At 47.1% G+C, this 17,108-nt stretch overlaps 1 protein-coding gene across 3 annotated transcripts in view; it reads left to right on the top strand.

Annotated features, from left to right (window-relative positions):
• The window catches only part of JMJD8 (jumonji domain containing 8), a 93,582-nt gene that overhangs the window by 22,091 nt on the left and 54,383 nt on the right, over positions 1–17,108 (top strand). For all 3 annotated transcript variants that reach the window (XR_011022911.1, XM_068246403.1, XM_068246404.1), the window contains exons 4-5: positions 419–515; positions 15,640–15,708. Coding sequence is in view for 2 of the 3 variants with exons in the window: in XM_068246403.1 (XP_068102504.1) it covers positions 419–515; positions 15,640–15,708 (166 nt within the window). In the remaining variant the exon portion in view is untranslated. The remainder of the gene's footprint in view (positions 1–418; positions 516–15,639; positions 15,709–17,108) is intronic.

Genomic DNA, 17,108 nt, shown 5'->3' on the forward strand with positions numbered 1-17,108 from the left:
GTTTTAGGTTTGGAGGTATGAGCTGGCTTAGTTTTGGGTTTGGCGGTATGAGCTGGCTTAGTTTTGGGTTTGGTGGTATGAGCTGGATTAGTTTTAGGTTTGGCGGTATGAGCTGGCTTAGTTTTGGGTTTGGAGGTATGAGCTGGTTTAGTTTTAGGTTTGGCGGTATGAGCTGGCTTAGTTTTGGGTTTGGAGGTATGAGCTGGTTTAGTTTTAGGTTTGGCGGTATGAGCTGGCTTAGTTTTGGGTTTGGAGGTATGAGCTGGTTTAGTTTTAGGTTTGGCGGTATGAGCTGGCTTAGTTTTGGGTTTGGAGGTATGAGCTGGCTTAGTTTTAGGTTTGGAGGTATGAGCTGGCTTAGTTTTAGGTTTGGCGTATGAGCTGGTTTCATGTGCTGTTCCCTGGCTCCTCCCCCTAGGAGTTCCGTGCGCTCTGCAGTAAGGATGAGCTGCTGAGGATGTATGGAGATCGCCTCGTCCGCCTGAGTACTGCCAACACGTACTCTTATCAGAAAGGTATGCCGTTTCTGTATGTCTTATGGTGTCTGTGTCCTGATGTAAAGCAAAGCCGGGGGAACATGTATACAGTACAAAAGAAGTAAGGCCTGGGGTAACATGTATATGGTAGAATCCTCATCTCTATTCAGTTTCGAAATGAGTCGGTTGCTGAAACAGAGCATCACCCCCCCCCCCCCCACCTCCAACCTCACAACTATCTACGCTACAGTGGCCACACACTAAACAACAGAATGATTCAATTTTATGGCAATTCGATAAACGTGATCGATTGTACAGAATAATCAAAAGCCTTTTTTTAATTTAGTTCTAGAAATCTGATCGCATTTCACATTTGTTTTGTTTTTTCATTAAAAACTGATGGGGAGTGGCTTAAAATTCTGATCAGTGTTTATGAAGATGGAGCGGTGTTGGGGGTAGATTGTCCATTTATTATTATTTCCTGGACCCAAGCAGTTTCTTTATAAATGAGGAGAGATTGCACATGTCTGGAGTTACATTGCTCAATTTTTTCAGATGTTACAGTCGGAAAACCCGATTGTAATTCTTGAATCAAAAATAAATGTAAATAATGGTATGGTGTGCAGTGTTCTCCCCAGAATTTCTTTCCAGCCGGGTGGCATGAAAAAGTAGCCGGGTGGGGAAGTAAGGTCCCGTTGGGTGGAGTTGGAGGGTGATGCTGGGTGCCACTACTAGGTAGGGAAGGGCAGGGTGGATCGTGTTGGGTGCTACTTGGTAGGAAGGAGTGTAGGTGGAGCATGCTGGGTGCTTTTGAATGAGGAAGTGGGTAAGGAGGAATCACACTGGGAACTACTGATGGGGAGTTACACTGGATGATCTCGCATGCACACAAGCATGATGTACACATGCTAGTTGCTTGTCTATGTGCTAAACAGCATGTACTACAGAGGGGGGGGGAGAACTGGGAAAGAAAAAACAAGGAGGGAAGTGTGTGTGAGAGACAAAGGGAAATGTGTGAGAGGGAGAGACAGACTAAAGGTAGAAGAAAAATATGTATACCAGTGTGGAAAAGAAAGGGGGGGGGGGGCAATGAAAAAAAAATGTATGGGTCAGAGAGGAGAGGATTGCAGTACTACCTTCTAAATATGAATGTAATACAAGTAAGAATGCAGCACTCTCAGAGCTCCTGTAACTTGCACAGCACACTGCAGGAGATCTGCAGACACGTTTACATCAATGTAACATCTCTGCAGAGCAGCTGGGGGAAGGACAGCAATAGTAGCTTCAAAAATGTCTGTCTCCTCTCCTCCCTGCAAATAAAGTGCATCTGAAAGGGGGGCATGCCATAGAGGTGACGCTACACCAGGCACAGCAGCAGAGGCAGCTAATAGCTATCAATCACCTCCTTACCAGGGATTAACAGATAACCATCTGCCCTGCAATGCTGTCTCCCCGGCATAAGCGAGCGCTGCCCCACACACTTCACTGTGCTCTGACTTCTGACCTGCGAGGCTGGAGCACATTCTGGGAAGTTTGCTGCGATGTGAAGACTGGCTGGAGGAGGAGAGCCCCGTCCTCTGCACTAGTCATGCAGATCGGGATTCACTAGCTCCAGCTCCTTTGAAGTTCCCGAGGTGCTGTAACTTCAGTTACCAGACTCTCCCCGCCCCTCTACATCACGGATATGCAGGAGCTGAGGGGAGGGCGGAGATAGTGTAAGTGACAGCGGCTGGCTCCAATAACACAACCGCTGCTCACTGCATTGAGTGTGGAGGAAGAAAATCTGATGCACGCTGTAACCACAGGTGGGCAGGAAGCTGAGACCATCCGGGCGCTCCGCCCGGCTAATAGGCTCTGGGGAGAACACTGGTGTGTGTGGTCACCTGTACGTGTTATCGGAAGAGCATATATCCCGTGCAGTGAGGTCTGACTCAGACGGTGTAAAATAGGGAGTACCGGGCAAGCCAAATGGAAATATTTGCCTTGATCGGTAAAACGATTGCATATGATTAGAGATGGCCCGGACCTCCGATTTTAGGTTCGTGAACTGGGTTTGCAAACCTCCGCAAACGTTCGCGAACCGCAATAGACTTCAATGGGGAGGCGAACCTTGAAAACTAGAAACACTTATGCTGACCAGAAAAGTGATGGAAAAGATGTTTCAAGGGGTCTAACACCTGGAGGGGGGCATGGCGGAGTGGAATACATGCCAAAAGTCCCGGGGAAAAATCTGGATGTGACGCAAGGCAGAGTTTTAAGGGCAGAAATCACATTGAATGCTAAATTGCAGGCCTAAAGTGCTTTATAACATCTTGCATGTGTATACATCAATCAGGGAGTGTAATTAGAGTTCTGCTTCACACTGACACACCAAACTCACCGTGTAACGCACCGCAAACAGCTGTTTGTGTTGTGACGGCCGTGCTGGACTGGTGCGCACCATGGCGAGATTGCTCTTCCTCAGTGATATCAGGTAATGTCTTACTGCCTTATCAGCTTTCGATGGTTCTTTCTCTACCATTGTTAAAGCTTACATCTATTTTATTAAATACTTGTTCTGCTGGCTGTTCAGTACCTGCAACGAGAATCTGTTATAGAGGGCAAGTCTGCCCTTGTGAGTGACCACGGGTAATGGCCGGGGAATCGGGGTTCGATTCGGGTCCAGAGTGGGAGCCAAAGAAACGGCTACCACCACCACCACACATCAAAGGAAGGCAGCAGGCACGCTGTGGGCAAAGGAGCAGGAATGGCTACCACACATCCAAGGAAGGCAGCAGGCCTGGCATGCACGTCCCGAGGTAGTGACCAAAAATAACAATACAGGAGGACTTTCGAGGCCATGCTGTATATGACACTGATCGACTTTACTACCTATAACGAGAATCTGTTATGGAGGGCAAGTCTGCCATCCATTCAAGTGAAAGGTATGCACTGACTGCCAGGTATAATACAATGTGCAGTCACAGATGCAGTGAAAGGTATGCAGTGACTGCAAACAGCTGTTTGTGTAGTGACGGCCGTGCTGGACTGGTGCGCACCATGACGAGAGTGCAGGTGATGGCGGCTTTCCAGCCCATCTGGTCGCTGGGCTGAGGTAGCTGAATGACAGAACAGTGACTGTCCAGCTGATCAAATTTGGTCAGTCCACAATGAAGCAACGACCTTATTATCTTTGGTGTGCCACCCCCCGAGACACTCATATAGCCGGCGGCCATTGCTTCATTGTGATATGCAAGCTCCTTCCCCGCGGCAAGGTAATGATCACGAAGGGGAATTGGCACATGTACATGCTGTGACAATCCAGCCCCGCGATCCCGTCCAATCTGCTCCCGTTAGCGTACGCAGGAAGTACGGGTGCAGACGAACAACAAAGACCGGTTGCTGGATCGTCAGAGGAAGAAGGTTAATGCGACAGAGCGTGCCAATCCCGTCTAATCTGCTCCCGTTAGCATACGCAGGAAGTAAGGTGAGCAGACTGACAATAAGGATTGATCGCGCAGCTGCCGACAATATGTAATGGGACAATCATTCACCAATCCCGTATTACTAGGCCACTGTTGCCATGCAGGTCTCATGCACTAGAGACTGCTGGAGGAAAATTCACTGTGTGCGTAGTAAACGGTTAAGATTGGTTGGAGGTGTCCATACATGTACAATCCCGATTGTACGTACAATCGGTAAACTAAAAATATCGATTTCGCGCTAGAAATCGGGTAAATACACTGCCACCACTCTCTGATTGATAGAGCGAAGAGACCCCAACGCTAGCATAATACGGTAGCCAGCCCAATCACGTTCGACATGCTCCAGTCACCGTTCGGGGAATAGTCACTTCCGAAGGCTTAAAGACTGTGAGCAATGTGGTGTTAAAGAAAGGTTACTGGGTCCATATATGATGCAATCTCAATTGTATGTCTAATCGAGAAACTAAAGTTATCGATTTCGCACAGGAAATCGGGTACTAGCTAATCCTAGAAGGAAGAAATGGTTATTTACAACCTAGCTAGCAAATCAACAATTTATAAGCAAATCATAAAACAATGCGGTAGTATGACTGACTCTCCAGAGGGCAGATTCGTTATAGCAACAATCAGATGACCAGAACAGGCACAAGACTGAACGATAAAATTGTTACGATAAAGACAAAAGAAATACCGAGTGCCCAATATAGTGTAGTATGCAAAACAAAGGGTTGAAAATGAAAAGTATATAATGTATATACTCACAAACGTGGGTTACCTCCTAGGTAACCACTGTATAGGCAGGTGAGGAGATTAGACCTGTCCTCACTCAGGATTAAAAGTCGCTCTCTGTAGATAAGGAAATGAGGGGCAACACCCCTCCACCAGAGGTGGATATTGATAATGTAAGAGTGAACAGAGGCGCCAGCAGGATAAAAGATTCTAAAAGGCTTAAAATCCCTCAGGAGGTGGTGGTGGACTCGCCTCCCCGAAGCAGACAAGATACCGGCAGTTTTATGACAACAGGTTTATTAATATACTCCAAAACAAACAGTGCAACGTGTTTCACGGGCATGTTCCCGCTTCCTCAGGCAATAAACAGATAGGAGTACACAGTATAGTCTCAAGGTCACGAATAGCGCCTCTGTGATAAAATTGTTAGTTTTATTTTAAAACTACATACACACAGCCTAATTTAGCCCACAGGTAACTATACCTGTCCGGCAGAACAGATTGGTTTGATAGGAAGAGAATAGAGATGAAAAGAAACAGAATGTCTTAATATACAGTTCAAATACCGTTATTGGTAGTCCATGCGGCAATCGCAAATCTTTGGAGGAAGTCCAAAATGGCGGTTGCCATTCGGCCTGAGGCATTTGTAAGAAATAATGCAAGATGGAGATTTTGGCTTGTGTCCTGGCGGGCTGGTCGATTGATGTTAATTCGACCTCAGATTAAAGGTGAAGGACCTTTTGGACCCAGAGCTTTCTGGGCTCTGTCTAGTTATAGCCCCCACTCCAGCAAGGAGGAGTTAGGGGGCGTGGATCACACATCTCTTCAGAACATGAGATGTGCCAGCCCCTTCTCACAGACACAGGAATATACCTGAATCATGATAAGTGTGCTAATCTTCAAACCATACAGGTTATGTTAAATCTAATAATATTTTTAGGTCGATCAGAATTTAACGATAACAATGATATCAAACTTAAGGGGTTTAGAGTGAAAGGTGACCCCAAAATGCATATCTCTGCTTTGGCAGGGCTTACCGTTAATTCGGAAACATCCAATTGTGTAGTTTGTTCCGAATTTCATAATAAGCAGGTTCTAAAGGCCATTGCCCATTTGGAAAGTCATATGTATGACAAAATATGGATTTCATATTTGTGAGTTCACAGAAAGGTTTTCCTAGGGTCAGAAGTCTTTGAAGCTCAGGCAGCAGGGCTTTGTGTCAGATCTCCTGCTGAGACCGGGGCCGATCAGTCTGGAGAAGACGCTGCTTATGAGCTTCTGTCAGCTGATATCTACCCTTCATCTGATGGATGAGCTTATAAACTCTCTAGGGGGTCCCAGGAGGCCAGGAAACCCCGTCACATGTAGGTGAGAGATCAGTGTTTGTTAGCAGCCAGAGAGTAAGAAAAAAAAATGTTGATCTAAACCCAAAAAATGTCATTTTGGTGGTTTTGCAGAGAAACTTGTGTTTATCGTTCACGTGACGCATAAGCGGTTTTCTCGGGAACCGCAGAACGTCACACATGCCTTTTGTTTTGTAGTTGCAGCTGCAGTGCAGCAAGAAAAATTAGGCAGGCATGTACACGCACCAGAAAAATTTATTACAGCGGCCTTAAAAATTCAGGAATCCGCCTGGAGTCCTGGACCCTGTTGGTGGTGGCGGAGAAGGCAAGCGGCCTGCAGGCAGAGATGCTGTGTGTGGGGACTGACTTAGTCTTGGGGCAGGCAGTAGGCCTCCGGGATCCATGCCTCATTCATTTTGATAAAGGTGAGGTACTGAACACTTTTGTGACTTAGGCAACTTCTCTTCTCAGTGACAATGCCTCCAGCTGCGCTGAAGGTCCTTTCTGATAGGACGCTTGAGGCAGGGCAAGACAGAAGTTGGATGGCAAATTGGCACAGCTCTGGCCACAGGTCAAGCCTGCGCACCCAGTAGTCCAAGGGTTCATTGCTGCTCACAGTGTCTACATCCACACTTAAGGCCAGGTAGTCGGCTACCTGCCGGTCCAGGCGTTGGTGGAGGATGGATCCGGAAGCGCTAAGTCGAGGTGTTGGACTAAAGAATGTCCGCATGTCCAACATCACCATGAGATCGCTGAAGCGTCCTGTCCTTGCCTGTGTGGACATGGGAGAAGGATTACTGGCAGTGGTACCTATATTGCGTTGTGCTGTGACATCACCCTTAAACACATTGTAAAGCATAGTTGCCAGCTTGTTCTGCAAGTGCTGCATCCTTTCTGCCTTCAGGTGAGTTGGTAACATGTCTGCCACTTTGTGCCTTTACCGAGGGTCTAGTAGCATGGCCACCCAGTACAGCTCATTCCTCTTGAGTTTTTTTTTATATGGGGGTCCCTCAACATGCTGGACAGCATGAAAGACACCATCTGCACAAAGTTGGATGCAGACGTACTATCCACATCCTCTTGCACTTCCTCAGTGACGTCAGGTAAGTCCTCCTCCTCCCCCCAGCCACAGGAACCACCACCAGCACAAGCCCCCTGCGACGCCTGCTGCGGTTGTTCTTCTGCCGCCTCCTCCTTCTCCAAAGAAACACCTTCCTCATCATCTGAGTTTGACTCCTCTTCCCTACACGACTCTTCCTCCTCCTCCCCCCTCTGTGCTGCCACAAGTGTTGAGGAAACATCTGGTTTTGATGAGAATTTATCCCACAACGCTTCCTCCCGCAACTGTTCCTCTTCACGCTCCTCCACAGCTTGATCCACCACTCTACGCATGGCACGCTCCAGGAAGTAAGCATACGGGATCAAGTCGTTGATGGTGCCTTCGCTGTGACTCACCAGGTTGGTCACCTCCTCAAACGGCCGCATGAGCCTGCATGCATTTCGCATCAGTGTCCAGTTGTTCGGCCAGAACATCCCCATCTCCCCAGATTGTGTCCTACTGAAATTGTAGAGGTACTGGGTGACGGCTTTCTCCTGTTCTAGCAGGCGAGAGAACATAAGGAGGGTCGACTTCCAGCGAGTCGGGCTATCGCAAATGAGGCTTCTCACCGGCAACTTGTTTCTCCACTGAATCTCGGCAAAGTGTGCCATGGCCGTGTAAAACCGCCTGAAAAGCCCACACAACTTCCTGGCCTGCTTCAGGACGTCCTCTAAGCCTGGGTACTTTAACACAAATCTTTGAATGACTAGATTCAGCACATGTGTCATGCAGGGTACATGTGTCAGCTTTCCCAAATTCAACGCGGAAATGAGATTGCTGTCGTTGTCACACACCACGTTGCCGATCTCCAGCTGGTGCGGGGTCAGCCACTGATCCACCTGTTTGTTAAGAGCAGCCAGGAGTGCTGCTCCAGTCTGACTCTCCGCTTTTAGGCAAGACATGTCTAAGATGGCGTGACACCGTCGTACATGGCATGCAGCATAGGCCCTGGGGAGCTGGGGCTGTGTAGCTGGAGAGGAGATCGTAGCACCAGTAGAGTTGAACTGCCACTCAGCCAAGGAGGAGGAGGATGACAGCGAAGAGGATGTAGCAGGCGGAGAGGAGGTGGCAGGAGGCCTGCCTGCAAGCCGTGGAGGTGTCACAAGTTGGTCCGCTGCACAGCCGCGTACTCCCTGCTTGCCATCGGTCACCAGGTAGACCCAATGGGCTGTGTAAGTAATGTAGCGGCCCTGATCATGCTGGGCAGACCAGGCATCCGTGGTCAGGTGGACCCTTGACCCAACGCTGTGTGCCAGAGATGACACCACTTGCCTCTCAACTTCACGGTACAGTTTGGGTATTGCCCTTTTAGAGAAATAATTGCCGCCTGGCATCTACCACTGCGGTGTCCCAATGGCCACAAACTTACAGAAGGCCTCAGAGTCCACAAGCTGGTATGGTAACAGCTGGCGAGCTAACAGTTCCGCCAAGCCAGCTGTCAGATGCCGGGCATGGGGGTGACTGGCAGAAATTGGCTTCTTCCGCTCAAAGATTTCCTTCACAGACACCTGGCTGCTGTGGGCAGAGGAGCAGGAACTGCTCAAGGTTAGAAGCAGAGTGGAAGAGGGTGGCTGTGAAGGTGCAAGGGAGAAAGCGGCTGAAGATGATGCACCTGAAGGAGGAAGAGTAGAAGGAGGGTGGCTTTTCTTTTGTGTGCTGCTTTTGCTCAGGTGCTCTTCCCATTGCAGTTTGTGCCTTTTCTCCATGTGCCTTTGTAAGGCACTTGTCCCTACGTGGTTGTTGGCCTTTCCACGGCTCAATTTTTGGAGGCAGAGAGAACAGATGGCTGTCACACTCACCATCTCAGGTCCCGGCGTCGGTCTCGTGTCCTTTCCGGGGTGCGCACGCACAGGGGGTCCTTGGCTGTTGTGTTTGGACTTCCTGGTTGGCGGCGTGCGGCGTTGCGCGGTGTGCGCATGCGCGCAAGCTGTTGCGCGTGTGCGCAAAGTCTTGCGCGCGCGGACGTTGCGCGCGTCTGTGCGTGGCACTGCGCGTGCGCGTCATTGTATGCGCAGTGCGCATGCGCAGGGCGTTAATTTCGGCGCCAAAATCCTGTATAAAGGCAGCACTGGCCATTACTCCAGTGCTGCTCGTTCTGACAGCTTGGCGTAAGCCCCGTGGAAACTCTGCTTGTTAGTTTGCTGTATAGACTCCTGGATTTGACCCTTGGCTTGTGACCCCGACCTCTCCTGATTGCCGCCTGCCCCGACTCTTGGATTGTATTTCGTCTTGCTGATCGCCGCCTGCCCCGACCTCTGGCCTGTGACCCGACCACGCTGTTCTCTCCTGCCCCGGACCTCTGGCTACTGTCTGACTACGTCTATTCATCTCACATATTAGCGTCGCTGTTCTCCTGACCACTTGCTGAGGTTATCCCAGTTGTGACCTGGCTGGGCACTAGGCAGCGAAATCCTGCACTCCCCTCAAGGGGGTGTGGGCGAAGACCCGTGGTCGCTTAGATCCACTTCTGGGTAACGCCTCTTCCTTCAGTGGAAAGGTCAACAGCGTCTGAAGATAACCACCGAAGATAACAATGGCATTGCTCTGATCTGAGGCAGACACACTAAAAATGTCCAAACTGCTGAGCCCCCCTAGGGTGATGGCACTATGGTGGCCTCAGAGTCAGCAGCTGACGTTGAAGGGCATAATGGCTGGCTGTACAGAGGTGGCGAAACATGCCGCCGGACAATGTTTCTGATGACGAGCTCCCCCTGCTTCTTTCATTAACTTGTCTCCTCCTACTCCTCTCTGACTCCCCCTCTGAACTGTCCCCCTGTTCATCTCCTCTATTGGGAACATACATGGCATCCATATCATCGTCATCATCATAATCATCCTGCCCAGCTTTGTTTGCCTCAGACACCTCCAAAACTGCACCAACAGCAGGTACTTCATCATCCCCCTCCGCGCACTTTACGGCCATAGTGTCGCCTAACTCAGACATATCAGGTGGTGTAACTTGTTTAGCGCCTTCGTCTGGTTGTAACAATAATGGCTGTGCATCAGTGATTTCCCCACCAAATAACTTCTGTGAACTGTCAAATGTAGTGTATGTGGTACTTAGAGTAGCGCTGGTGGCTGTGGAAGATGAGGTGTTCTGTGTTAAATAGTCAACCACGTCCTGACAAGCTTGGGAGTTGATGGGACGTGCCTTCTTCTGAGCACTGTACTTTGGTCCAGGGCCGCATGACATCACATCACCACGACCTCGCACAGACCTGCCGGGTGGCCTTCCTCTGGGTCTGCCTCTACCTCTGCCTCTACCTGTTTTGTCTGTTTTGTCCATATCGGGGGGATGAAGTGAAAGGTATGCACTGACTTGAGTAATACAATGTGCAGTCACACAGGTGCAGTTAACAGGTATGCACGGAGTGGTATATCACACTGCAAGCTCTCACGTAGGTAAGTGGGTGCACTGAAGTGAACAACAGGTAGGTATATGCAGTAATGGGTATTACAATGGGCACCTGTCACACACAGGTACCGGACAGGCACAGTGGCACTGCGTGTGCTCACGTAGGTGGGTGGGAGCACTGAAGTGAACAACAGGTAGGTAGGTATATGCAGTGATGGGTATTACAATGTGCACCTGTCACACACAGACAGGTACCGGACAGGCACAGTGACACTGCGTGTGCTCACGTAGGTGGGTGGGTGCACAGTGAACAACAGGTAGGTATATGCAGTGGGTATTAAAATGTGCACCTGTCACACACAGACAGATACCGGATAGGCACAGTGACACTGCGTGCGCTCACGTAGGTAGGTGGGTGCACTGAAGGGACCAACAGGTAGGTATATGCAGTGATGGGTATTACAATGTGCACCTGTCACACACAGACAGGTAGCGGACAGGCACAGTGACACTGCGTGCACTCACGTAGGTCGGTGGGTGCACAGTGAACAACAGGTAGGTATATGCAGTGATGGGTATTACAATGTGCACCTGTCACACACAGACAGGTAGTGGACAGGCACAGTGACACTGCGCGCGCTCACATAGGTAGGTGGGTGCACAGTGAACAACAGGTAGGTATATGCAGTGGGTATTACAATGTGCACCTGTCATACACACAGGTAGTAGTCACTGAATGTGCTGGGCCAAAGGCCAGCTGCGACTGACTGACAGGGCTGTATATAATGCAAGTGGGCCACACACACACACAAAAAAAAAATAGACCACAAGAACAAGATTAGCTCTCAAAAGAGCTGTTGAGCGGTGTTTTTTTAGCAATAGGAATCAGCAAGGAGCAAGCTAAGAAGCCTACAAGAGCCTAACTAAGCTTTCCCTATGAGAGTCTGCAGCAGCTCTCCCTTCTCTAATTAGTGCAGGCACACGAGTGAGTGAAAAGCCTGACGCTGCCTGCCTTTTATAAGGGAGGGAGTGGCTCCAGGAGGGAGTGCAGCCTAATTGGCTACAATGTGCCTGCTGATTGTGATGTAGAGGGTCAAAGTTGACCCTCATGATGCACTATGGGGGCGAACCGAACTTCCGGAAAAGTTTGCGGTTCTCCGTGACCGCGAACCCCGGAAGTTCGCCTGGAACCGTTCGCCGGCGAAGCGTTCGGCCATCTCTACATATGATAGATCTGCATCACTGTTGAAATTGAATCCCTTCTCTGTTGAGATGTGTTAAAATTGTATTACAAAAGATCTCGGTGACGATTATTTCACACATAATTGTTTCATGTATGGGCAGTTCAACTTTATTGTCAGTAAAGGGGTTCTTTGGAGGGGCTCAAAAAACAAAAAACAACACTTACCTGGGGCTTCTATCAGCCCGCTGCAGCTGTCATGTCCCGCGCTGTCCTCCTCCGATCCTCCATTCCCCGCCGCCGGAGCGAGCACTATTCGTCTAGTAAGACAAATGTTAGACCTGGACCTGCAGGGAACCAGGATCGTAGGAGGACAGCGCGGGATATGACAGCTGCAGAAGCCCCAGGGAAGTGTCAGTTTTTGTTTGTTGAGCCCCTCCACAGAACCCCTTTAAGATGTGCAAAATTCTTAATAATTTATAATAATTAACATTTTATAAATTCTTAATAAGTTATAATAATGTAACATTTTATAAATTCTTAATAAGTTATAATTTTTGTAACATTTTATAATTTCTTAATAATTTATAATAATGTAACATTTTATAAATTCTTAATAAGTTATAAATGTAACATTTTATAAATTGTTAATAAGTTTTAATAATGTTACATTTTATACATTCTTAATAAGTTATAATTGTGTAAAATTCTTAATAATTTATAATGATGTAACATTGTATAAATTCTTAATGAGTTATAATTATGTAACATTTTATAAATGCTTAATAAGTAATAATTATGTAACATTTGATACACTCTTAATAAGGGCCCGGTTCACACTTGCGGTTCTCTGCCAAACGGACCGGATGACCTGACCGGATCCGGACCGGATCCGGATCTGAACCGTACGGTTCTGATCCAGATCCGATCCGGATCCGGTCAGATTGCATCAGGTGTTCATCAGGATGCGATCCGGATCCGTTTGGCAAAAGATAGTAGAAATAGAATAAAAATGTTGGGGTCTGGGAGGTCAGCAGAAGGTGGACCTGTGGAATCAGGCCCTCCGCTGTTTAGCACTCACCTCCACCTCCGACATACTGCCAACATCTCCAGCACGTTTAAAGTCACTGCTGCTCCACTCCAAAATGCTTGCCCATGTGTCCCCATCCAAAATCGCCGCTACAATACGCATAGGAAGTGGGGTAGAACATCCGGATTTTTAGCCAGTGTGTTGTGCGCTCTCCGGTTCTCATTGGTTTGTATTGGCCGGATGGTGCAGTCCGGCTCCGCTCCGGATACGGCTGCCGGAGGAGCCGGACCAAAAAATAGCGCATGTTGGGTCTTATGCCGGAGTCCGGATCCGGTCCGGATGAAACGGACGCATGTGAACGGACGCATAGGCTTTCATTGCTATGCCGTGCGTCCGTTCCGTCCATTCTGCATGCGGTCCGGCACGGCGATTCCGGACGGCGGCCGCTAATGTGAACCGGGCCTTAATAAGTTATCATTACGTCATATTTTATAAATTCTTATTAAGTTATAAAGATGTAACATTGTATACATTCTTAAAGAGTTATAATTATGTAACATTTTAAAAATTCTTAATCAGTTATAATAATTTAACATTTCATACATTCTCAATAAGTGATAATAATGTAACATTTTATAAATTCTTAATAAGTTATAATTGTGTAACATTTTATACATTTTTAATAAGTTATAATTATGTAGCATTGTATAAATTCTTAATAATTTATGATATAGCAATTTAACAATTCTTAATGAGTTATAATTATGTAACATTTTATACATTCTTAATAAGCTACAATTATGTAACATTTTATACATTCTTAATAAGCTACAATTATGTAACATTCAGGGGTGCAGCTAAGGTTTTTGTGGCCCCAAGCGGACTGTAGTAAGAGGCCCTATCCTGGTGAAAAATGGGTGTGGCTATCCCGCATAAGTGGGCGGGGCCATGACATGTGGGTGGAGCGGGAGGGCGAATTGGGGCGGGGCTGTTTGCGGGGAAAAAATAGATGGGGGGGGTGATTGAGGCGCGCCGCACCGAAAGATGGGCGTGGCCATGACATTGCATGGGCGGAGCTTAACCGTAGCACAGCAAATATAGCCAACTATGACCATTAAATAATAAATGCAGCAACAGTTACCCCAGACATCAGAAATTAAAAAACGCAATTTGTGCAACATTTCAGCAGAAAACAAACGCAATTTGTGCAACATTTCAACAGAAAACAAACGCAATTTGTGCAACATTTCAACAGAAAACAAACGCAATTTGTGCAACATTTCAACAGAAAACAAACGCAATTTGTGCAACATTTCAACAGAAAACAAACAGAATTTGGGCCACATTTTAGCAGAAATCAAACGCAATTTGGGCCACATTTCAGCAGAAATCAAACACAATATGGGCCACATTTCAGCAGAAATCAAACGAATTTGGGCACATTTTCAGCAGAAATCAAACGCAATTAGGGCACATTTTCAGCAGAAATCAAACGCAATTTGGGCCACATTTCAGCAGAAATCAAACGCAATTTGGGCACATTTTCAGCAGAAATCAAACGCAATTAGGGCACATTTTCAGCAGAAATCAAACGCAATTTGGGCCACATTTTCAGCAGAAATCAAACGCAATTAGGGCACATTTTCAGCAGAAATCAAACGCAATTAGGGCACAGTTAGCAGAAATCAAACGCAATTAGGGCACAGTTCAGCAGAAATCAAACGCAATTAGGGCACATTTTCAGCAGATATCAAACGCAATTAGGGCACATTTCCAGAAGATAAGGGCTGCAAAAAGAAAAGAATTTACTCACCTGGCACTGGCAGAAGTAAGTCTTCTCTCCCCGTCTCCTCTAATGGCCGGCTCCCCAGGCGCGCAGTTCCCACGGAGCTCCCTCCCTCCTCCAATCTCCCGTGCTGATTGAATGCAGGGCTACGGGAAGATGGCCACCCGAAGCCCTGTACTGGAGGCATAAATAGTCTCCAGAGCAGGGCTTCGGCGGCGGCCATCTTCCCGTAGCCCTGCTCTGCTCTGACAGCCCCGCGGGGCTGCGGGAAAACAGTGACGTCACGCCGACGTCACGGAGCCACCGAGGCCCCTAAGATCTTGAGGCCCCAAGCGGTTGCTTGGTTTGCTTTATGCCTCGCGGCGCCCCTGGTAACATTTTGTAAATTCTTAATGAGTTATAATTATGTAACATTTTATAAATTCTTAATGAGTTGTAATTCTGTAATATTTTATAAATAATTAATAAGTTATAATTATGTAACATTTTATACATTCTTAATAAGTTATAATTGAGTAACATTGTAAACATTCTTAATAAGTTATAATTAAGAGAGATTTTATAAATTCTTAAAGAGAAACTCCGACCAAGAATTTAACTTTATCCCAATCAGTAGCTGATACCCCCTTTTACGTGACAAATCTATTGCATTTCACAAACAGACCATCAGGGGGCGCTGTATGACTGATATTGTGGTGAAACCCCTCCCACAAGAAGCTCTGAGTACCGCGGTACTCTGGGCAAACTGCCACAATGTAACAATGTTCACAGACAGGAAATGGCTGTTTACAGCTGTCTGTAACAGCCAGAACAGCTAGAAGCAGCTACATAACCTGCCCACAGTAACAATGTCACCATGTAATACATGTCAGAATGTAAATCAGGGAGAGGAAAGATTTTACAATGAGCAAACACTGACTAAATCATGTATACATAATTATTGTAAAAATGAACCACTTTTTTATTACATTATTTTCACTGGAGTTCCTCTTTAAGTTATAATTATGTAACATTGTATAAATTCTTGATAAATTATAATAATGTAATATTATATAAATAATAAGTAATCATTATGTAGCATTTTATAAGTTGTGCCTTGCCCACCCCTTTATCCCCATGTGGTACGCCGGGGAAGGCGGGGCTACATATGACTGATTGTAGTGGTTTTGTGCCACAGTGGATGTGCCGTTCCAGGACTATGTGTCACACTTGGTGAGGCCTCAGGATCTGCACTCGCTGGGATGTGGTGAGTCATGACTGTCCCTCTTTATCTTACAATGACTGCAGCTTTACTGACGCATCAGTGGCTGTAATATATATCTGGCTCCTCCCATTCTTCATGTGAATATTGTGGCTGTAATATCTGGCTCCTCCCATTCTCCATGTGTATATTGTGGCTGTAATATCTGGCTCCTCCCATTTCTCACGTGCATATTGTGGCTGTAATATCTGGCTCCTCCCATTCCTCATGTGGCTGTAATATCTGGCTCCTCCCATTCCTCATGTGGCTGTAATATCTGGCTCCTCCCATTCCTCATGTGTATATTGTAGCTGTGATATCTGGCTCCTCCCACTCCTCATGTGTATATCGTAGCTGTAATATCTGGCTCCTCCCATTCCTCATGTGGCTGTAATATCTGGCTCCTCCCATTCCTCATGTGTATATTGTAGCTGTGATATCTGGCTCCTCCCATTCTTCATATGTATATCGTAGCTGTAATATCTGGCTCCTCCCATTCCTCATGTGGCTGTAATATCTGGCTCCTCCCATTCCTCATGTGTATAGTGTGGCTGTAATATCTGGCTCCTCCCATTCTTCATGTGTATATCGTAGCTGTAATATCTGGCTCCTCCCATTCCTCATGTGGCTGTAATATCTGGCTCCTCCCATTCCTCATGTGTATAGTGTGGCTGTAATATCTGGCTCCTCCCATTCCTCATGTGTATATCGTACCTGTAATATCTGGCTCCTCCCATTCTTCATGTGTATAGTGTGGCTGTAATATCTGGCTCCTCTCATTCTTCATGTGTATAGTGTGGCTGTAATATCTGGCTCCTCCCATTCTTCATGTGTATAGTGTGGCTGTAATATCTGGCTCCTCCCATTCTTCATGTGTATAGTGTAGCTGTAATATCTGGCTCCTCCCATTCCTCATGTGGCTGTAATATCTGGCTCCTCTCATTCTTCATGTGTATAGTGTGGCTGTAATATCTGGCTCCTCCCATTCTTCATGTGTATAGTGTAGCTGTAATATCTGGCTCCTCCCATTCCTCATGTGGCTGTAATATCTGGCTCCTCCCATTCCTCATGTGTATAGTGTGGCTGTAATATCTGGCTCCTCCCATTCCTCATGTGTATATCGTACCTGTAATATCTGGCTCCTCCCATTCCTCATGTGTATATCGTAGCTGTAATATCTGGCTCCTCCCATTCCTCATGTGGCTGTAATATCTGGCTCCTCCCATTCCTCAAGTGTATAGTGTGGCTGTAATATCTGGCTCCTCCCATTCTTCATGTGTATAGTGTGGCTGTAATATCTGGCTCCTCCCATTCCTCATGTGTATATCGTAGCTGTAATATCTGGCTCCTCCCTTTCCTCATGTGGCTGTAATATCTGGCTCCTCCCATTCCTCATGTGTATAGTG

This window comes from Hyperolius riggenbachi, chromosome 7, assembly GCF_040937935.1.
Source record: "Hyperolius riggenbachi isolate aHypRig1 chromosome 7, aHypRig1.pri, whole genome shotgun sequence".
In the NCBI taxonomy this organism is placed as follows: Eukaryota; Metazoa; Chordata; class Amphibia; order Anura; family Hyperoliidae; genus Hyperolius; species Hyperolius riggenbachi.